The 8,371-nt window shown below is 33.7% G+C and overlaps 1 protein-coding gene across 1 annotated transcript; it reads left to right on the top strand.

Moving 5' to 3' along the window:
- Positions 1–3,719: 3,719 nt before the first annotated feature.
- On the top strand, positions 3,720–6,280 carry LOC137825877 (aspartic proteinase nepenthesin-2). The gene has a single exon (XM_068631675.2). The coding sequence runs from the start codon at positions 4,174–4,176 to the stop codon at positions 5,836–5,838; it is 1,665 nt and encodes a 554-aa protein (XP_068487776.1). The 5' UTR covers positions 3,720–4,173; the 3' UTR covers positions 5,839–6,280.
- The last annotated feature ends 2,091 nt before the right edge of the window (positions 6,281–8,371 follow it).

Genomic DNA, 8,371 nt, shown 5'->3' with positions numbered 1-8,371 from the left:
GTAAATTACACCTGTGTTTCATTAAGGAAAGTCAAGTTGGCATTAAGAAATCAATTATTTTGTCATTTTTTATACCACTCCTTACGAAGAGTGGTGGTTGAGATATTTACAAAGTAAAATGTATATAATTTACAATATATTTTTGTATAATTCATTATATATATAGATAAAATTTGCAATTAATTATATGTAATTAAAAATAGTTCATTTAATATGTCTATATATTATAAAATAGAACAAAGATGAATAAAAGATAAAAAGGAAGACAAAAGATATGAGAGAAAATATTTATTCTAATTTATTTTTCTTATTTAAATCAAAACAAGAGTTTATTCTAAGTCTAGCTAAAAAGACATAATGTAAAATAAAGAGTCAATAAAGGCTAGAATAAGAAAAAATAAAATAAATGACTTAAAGATGGGGAGCCTTGTTTCCATATCCTTTGTTAGTCTCCCACAAGATGGGGAGCAAATATTGATGAAACCCAACTTGGAACAAATACTCATGAAAGATTAAGGACTTAAGACTTTGGTATAAATGTCAACTAGTTGCTCCGTGGTAGAAGTGGGAAGAAAATGTATGAGACCTTTCTTCAATTTTTCCCAACAATGTGACAATCTATTTCTATGTGTTTCGTATGCTCATGAAACATTAGATTTGTTGCAATGTATCTTACTGAGTCATTGTCACGGTACAAAAGAGATGGTTTCTCAAAAAGAACTTTGAAATCTTGAAGAAGATAAGTTAGCCGTTGAATTTTACATGTAACAGTGGTCATTGTCCTGTATTCAGCTTCATAAGAACTCTTTGATATTGTCATGTATCAGTCATTGATTGTCTTGAATCACTACAGGTGCCCCAATCACTATCACACAAGGCTTTTAAATGAGTAGAAGTGTTGGAGGAGAAAAATAAACCAAGACTCGAAGGTCCTTAAATATATATGAGAATTTTAATTGTTGCATTACAGTGAACAATTGCAAGCTTAGCAAGAAATTGAGAAAGTTGTTGCACAAAAAAAGTTATGTCAGGTCGAGTATTAGTGAGATACATAAGTCTTTCAATCAATCTTCTATTGGCTTAAACATCTATGAAAGGAACACTTCTAGTAGAAGAAAATTTTGCATGATTATCAATTGAAGTAGGTGCAGGTTTGTAGGCTAAAAGACCTGCATTTATTAAAAATTTCAATGCATATTTTCTTTGATTCATCATTATCCCTTTCTCACTTCTTGCTATTTCAAGACCAAGGAAATATCTTAAATTCCCAAAATCCTTAATCTTGAATGTTTGATTCAAGGTTTGTTTGATTCGCCTAATCTCCTCTTTATCATTTCCTACCAATATTATATCATCAACATACATCAATAATGTTGTAAAAGATCCTTCAGAAGAATTAACGAACAAGGAGTGATCATTCATAAATTGAGTATATTCCATAGAAAGCAAAAGGAATGACAATTTGACAAACCACTCTCTGCTAGCTTCCTTAAGGTCATATAAATCCTTTTTTTAATTCACAAACTTGTCCTGGTTGAATAAAAGTCAATCTAGGAGGAACAACCATGTATACATCTTCTTTTAACTCTCCATGTAAAAAAAAATTGTTTATGTCTAATTTTTTCAATTCTCAATTATAGATAGAAGCTAGAGAAAGAAACAACCTTATGGTGATCATCTTTGCTACTGGAGAGAAAGTATGAAGATAGTCAATGCTTTTTGTTTGTGTGTATCCCTTTGCTACTAGCCTTGCTTGCTACCTTTCAACTTTCAACTGTCTCATTAGCCTTATAGTTTATTTTGAAGATCCATTTGCAACCTATGATTGTTTTTTCCTTAGGCAGAAGAGTCGTCTCCCATGTTTGATTTGACTCCAAAGTAGATATCTCACAATGTGTAGCTTTTCTCCAACAATCATGTTTCACAGCTTCAAAATAAGTGATTGGCTCAACATGTGAAGAAAGAGACATAACAAAAAATGTGTAGGAAGTTGATAAATTTTTATAAGACAAAACAAAATTCAAAAGGATATTTAAGTCTTGAAGATGTATTGGAAACATTACGATTACAATGATAGTCCTTTAGAGACTCAAGTGATTTTTTTTTATTCTGGTACTCATTCGAACAGGTTGATCTGATTCAAATTTTTTGTTGTGTCATGATCTTAATTGAGGTTTTGGTCTATATGGGAACAAACTTCTTTTGGAACCTTAATGTCTGACTCACATTCAAAATAAAGGCTAAACATATGTATAAAGAAAAACAACTAAGAATTAGAAAAAATAAATTAATATTAATTTACTTCTAAAAGCCTTATATTCATATCCTTTATTCTTATACAATTAATTATACGTTTTGTATTATTAATCATATGTTTTTTTTTTAAATCACCAATCTTCTCTTTTTGTGTAATATGTTTAATTTTTTTTAAAAAGTAAGTAGAGTCAATGTAGACATAATTTTTTTACTTTTATCACATTACTTTTATACTATTAACATTTTTTTATGCTCCTTTTTCCTTATCTAAATATTTTTTTTAATTTTAATTTTCTTTCTTTTCAATAACTCATTTTTTTATCACTTCGAGTTAATTTTGTACTTTTTATATTATGATTGGCACCCTGGCGGAGGGATGCACGGTCACCCTCATTTTTTTAAATTGTTTTTATATTTATAAAACTATTTGTGGTCTATTTTTTAATAAATTTCTCTCTAAATACAAAATAAGAATGAAACAATAAATTCTTTATAAACTGATGTCTAAAAGGTTTTTATACTTATTTTAGCCAATTTAAAGTAGTTTGTGGAGAAACCTTTTTTTTCATAAAAGTATTCGTGAAAAATTTATTCAAACAAATATTTTATTGTCAATGAATTTAATGTTTACATACTATAGATGTAAAAATGTTTGTATAGTAAGCAAATTAGAAATTATTATGAGTTTAATTTTAAAACACTTACTACAAAAATGAACAAATTCATCATACATACAATTTGTAATTCTATCTAGTCTATTTATCTACTATACATAATTTTTATACTACAAATATATATATATATATATAGAAAATTAGAAGAATTTGATGTTACTAGATGTGAAGATGAAAAGGGTCGATAATGATCTAGTTCTGCTGAACTACTGTGATTAACTAAGGCTTCTGAAATAATTTTCTTCCATTTTTTCCATCTCCAAAGTGGGGCTCCCTTCATTAAACTCTTTATCATTTGTTTCTCCTTATTCAAGTCACAAAGGTGGATTTGTCTTTCTCCATGTTCCCTTCATTTGCAAGATGAGAAGACCCACTCAAAACTCTGACCAGCGACTACAGAGTTTGAGTTTAACTTATCCAATGTGTTTCACTGTCTTTGACTTTTTGTTGTGGCAGCCTAGTGAGGTAAGAGTAATATATCTCACACAATCACAAGCCAATGAATCAGGAAGCAGACCATAAAATTCCATGGAATAATCATACCATATAAATCTTTTTCTTCCAGTATATGGATGAAGTTACTGTTCCTAGCTTGGGAAAATTCACGTAGCGTGTGGTTCAAAATTGCTTCTATGCACGCTATAAGCGGTAACAGTGATTTCAGAACTTCAAATCTTTTTATCACGAGACATTGACTTCAATATAAATGTCTGTTATCCTTTTTTTTTCTGAAAAACTATTTTTAGAAAATAAAAATCATACACCATCTTCTATTACAAGCTTTATAATTCATTTTCAAGAGGTAATAAATACTAACACTTTATTGTGAATGAAACCGCGTTGTTGGACACAACCTTTGACATACATTAGGCTTCCAAGTCTTTCTCATTGTTGTTACTGATAAAGTCCAACGATTCAAAGCTCAGAGTCACACCACCTTACTTTTCAATCCTTCTTTCTTTCTCTTCTCACCTTCAAAGACAATTCCCATCTGCCAAAGCCATTGTATTGGCCTCAAATCAAAACTCATAAGTTCACATTTTTTTTGTAATTTCCATTATCTTTACATCTCCCCATCTTCTTTAATCTTCTCTCGTTTTGAGATTTTGCTTGTGATTAATTGCCTTTGAGAGAAACTTGTGAACTCAGTTCCTTCTTTCACCCTCTTGGCCTAGCTCAAACTCTGCTAGGTGCTTGATCTAGGATTTCCATTGGGTACAAGAAAGAGGATATTATCAATACCATGGTTTTGAAGGTTTCTCTCATTGTGATTTTCCTTGTGACGTGCTCCTGTTTTGTGGAAGCCTTTTCTAGGAATCACGATCACAATCACAACCAAAATGGATCTTCTCTGGCTGCCATAAAGTTTCCTGATCATCCTAGCTTCAGTGTTATCTCTTCATCCGGGGACACTGATTGTAACCTCTCGAGTTCCAATGAACTTGGGCATTCTGGGCCTGCCATTACATCAGGTAAAGAAACTGGTGAAGAGGGTGAGGCTTTTCCAACACCAAAACCGCACAAGCAAGTGGTCAAACTCCACTTGAAACACAGGTCAGGGAGCGAAGATGCTGGACCTAATCAATCTGTGGTTGATTCCACCGTAAGGGATTTGACCAGAATTCAGAACCTTCACAAAAGGGTCACAGAGAAGAAGAATCAAAACGCCATTTCAAGGCTGCAAAAGTCACAGGACCAACCAAAGCAGCCCTTCGAGCCTGTGGTTGCTCCAGGGGCTTCGCCGGCAAGTGGGGTTTCGGGGCAGCTTGTGGCAACTTTGGAATCTGGAGTGAGTCTTGGCTCTGGTGAGTACTTCATGGATGTGTTTGTGGGCACACCTCCTAAGCATTTCTCTCTCATACTTGATACTGGTAGTGACCTTAATTGGATTCAATGTGTTCCTTGCATTGCATGTTTTGAGCAAAGTGGGCCATATTATGACCCCAAAGATTCTAGTTCTTTTAGAAATATAAGCTGTGGTGATCCCCGGTGCCAACTGGTTTCATCTCCTGATCCACCTAGGCCTTGCAAAGGTGAGAATCAGAGTTGCCCCTACTTCTATTGGTATGGAGATGGTTCAAATACAACTGGGGATTTTGCATTGGAAACCTTTACCGTTAATCTCACCACTCCTTCTGGGGGGGCAGAGCTGAAGCGTGTGGAGAATGTGATGTTTGGATGTGGTCATTGGAATAGGGGTCTCTTTCATGGGGCTGCTGGTTTGCTAGGTTTGGGGAGAGGACCATTGTCATTTGCTTCTCAGATGCAATCTTTCTATGGCCATTCATTTTCCTATTGTCTTGTGGATAGAAATAGCAATGCAAGTGTGAGTAGCAAATTGATTTTTGGAGAGGACAAGGAGCTCCTCAGCCACCCCAATTTGAATTTCACTTCTTTTGGTGGGGCGAAAGAGGATTCAGTTGACACATTTTACTATGTCCAGATAAAGTCTGTTATGGTTGATGGTGAGGTGTTGAAGATACCTGAGGAGACTTGGCATTTGTCAGCAGAAGGTGCTGGTGGTACCATAATTGATTCTGGCACCACACTAACATATTTTGCTGAACCTGCTTATGAGATTATAAGGGAGGCTTTTGTGAAGAAGATTAAGGGCTATACAGTGGTTGAAGGCCTTCCTCCTCTAAAGCCATGTTACAATGTGTCGGGAATTGACAAGATGGAGCTACCTGACTTTGGTATTTTATTTGCTGATGGAGCAGAGTGGAATTTCCCTGTGGAGAATTACTTTATCCAGATTGATTCTGACATTGTTTGCTTGGCTATTTTGGGAACTTCTCGATCTGCCCTTTCAATAATTGGAAACTATCAGCAGCAGAATTTCCACATACTATATGATATGAAGAAATCCAGACTCGGGTATGCACCAATGAAGTGTGCTGATGTTTAACATTTTCTTGGGTTTGAAAGGTGTATACTGTATAGTCTCATACTTGCAAAATTGGGAGTCAGGGAGGTAGATTTTTGGGTTTTCCCTTAGATGGAAATTGGAAGGTGACATACACAAAAGTAAAGAAATAAATAGAAGGCGATAATAGAACTAGGCTTCGGGCAATTACACAAACCGGGTCATAACAAACACAAATATTGTTTTGTACACATTTTAACTGCTTCAATTTTGAGTGTCTCATTTAATTGTAATACTCTGTTCTTTCTATTCTATAAGATGGTCTCTCTGACCATCATTCTGGACATGTTCTTGTTTTATATATTCTCAAAGGATAACAAAGAAATATAGAAACTTATAGCCTTTTACAAACTGGCAATGGCAAGTTCTGTATGCTGAGTGTCTCTAAGTAAAGGGAGCAATAAATGTTCGTGGTTTGCTGCAACATTTGTTTTGTTACCATTCTACTTTCTTGTAGAGTGTTTCCTTCAAATTTCGTACTTGTTTTTTCTTTTAAAATTGGCTCACGGACATGGTTGCTTCCCAGATGTCGCATCAGTGTATTATTCAATAGCCTTTTTGTTAGGTACACTGCCAACTTCGTAAGAAAAAAAAAATGCATGCAACTAAAGAATAGGTCAACTATGTTATTGGCGTCGGTAGTCTGAAAGTAATCTAATGAATAATACAACTTATGCGTCAATTTATTTGATTTTTATCCCTTAATTGGGATGAAAACTTATTAAACCAAAGTTTTATAACCAACAAAATGAAGATCACATCAACTCAACTAAATAAAATAGTTTATAATATATAACTGAGTATAAATATTGTAACTAACCTGATGTTTGGTAGTGTCACGCATTTGTAGTCTGTTTTCTATATATACCCTTAGTTGGTTATCAAGAGCATATTTCTTTTTCTCAACCATGAGTTCCGCTACTTCTCCTTATCCGTCTTCCACCATACTTAGTCTTCTTCTTTTCGCATGGCATCTTTTCTCCAACATCAATTCACTATCTCAATCAATCTAAAGTTATATAATCACAATTTTCTTTTTTTGGAAACAACAGATTTTGGCAACAGTTAAGAATCTTAAATCTGACCGGAAGGTATTTTTAAGATTCGGACCTACACAACAATAATTAACATATTTGAGTAGGATAGATTTAAAATGTTAATTATCATTAACATCTGAGTGTGATTCTAAGTTGTTTTTATAAATATGCGAGAGATCAATATTTAGGAAACAAGATTTTATACGCGAGAGATTGATATAAATGAATTTTCTACCAGCATCAATTTCAATCATAGAACTTAATATTAACATGCTAATCAAAATACATGAGGGTGAGAGAGATGAAACCTAATCCCTATCTTCCAAATTGAAACAACTAATTCTTTGTTTGTATTCTTATGGATCAGTACCAACATAACCAATTTAAGACTTTTTTTATTGTTCTATTGTTATATTTAGTGATTATTGTACTCGATAATTCACTGTTACTTGTGACATCGATATTTGTCCTTAGAGACAATTATTACGTTTGACAACGCGGTTCACTTGTCGTAAAAAGTCATCGGGGTCTCAATCTTGAACACTTTCTTGAAGGCACTAATGTCCCTGATTGTTACCTACCATCAATTGTTGGTCAGTTTCCAAAATCTAACGATGCCTATCTTCACTATATACAATCAGATCACCTCATTGTTGTCTGACTTCTTGCGTCGATAAGTTCACCAGTTCTAACAAAGATGGTTGGCCTCAAGACATTACTGACAGTTGAAAACGTCTTTGCACTTACTACACATCTCATACTTGGCCAACAATCAAGATGTTGAAGCTTCTTCTTAAAACCCCCAAAAATGATCAGTATGTATCCACTTATCTTTTGGATATAAAGAAAACTGTGGATACCTTGGCAGCTATGGGTGTCGCTATCTCCACTGAGGAACACATCGAAACGATTCTTGATGGCCTCTCGGATGAGTATGATGGTTTGATTAGATCAATTATATCAAAAACGAATTCGTATAGTGTTGATGACCTTGAAGCTTTGTTGGTTCTTGAAGAAGAATGCTTTGAAAATCACATAACTCAATCTTCTTTTCTCCATGCCAATACTATTTCAGGAAATGTCATGTCACAAATCTTTCAAATGCACATTCTGAGTTTAATCCCATCATTTATCATGGTAGTCATATTCCTTCAAAAAATCATGGTTTTTCACGTTCAAATAATTTTACCAATGCTCCTACCACCAATGCTTCAACTTTTAATATGCCTTAACAAAAAGTCAAACATCCATGTCAATATGTGGAAAATTTGGATTTGGCACAGGTATGAAACATCAGGTAACCAAATAAATTATGGTTCACGAAACTGTTAAAGATATCATTTATGTTTTTCCTGAACCTATTTTTTCTGCTGTGGAAACAATATCTTATGAGTTGATTTTTTAAAACTTAAAGTTTATTTTTTACGATATTATGGTATATTTTAAGAAAAATTTATTGAACTTATTAGACCTATTAT

The sequence above is a fragment of the Phaseolus vulgaris genome, chromosome 8 (assembly GCF_051622355.1).
Source record: "Phaseolus vulgaris cultivar YP4 chromosome 8, ASM5162235v1, whole genome shotgun sequence".
NCBI lineage: Eukaryota > Viridiplantae > Streptophyta > Magnoliopsida > Fabales > Fabaceae > Phaseolus > Phaseolus vulgaris.
Note: the sequence above shows the minus strand (reverse complement) of the source record. Positions and strands in the feature narration are given on the sequence as shown.

Excerpts from the sequence above, each read along its gene's own strand:
- LOC137825877 (XM_068631675.2), top strand. The coding sequence starts at position 4,174 with ATGGTTTTGAAGGTTTCTCTCATTGTGATTTTCCTTGTGACGTGCTCC.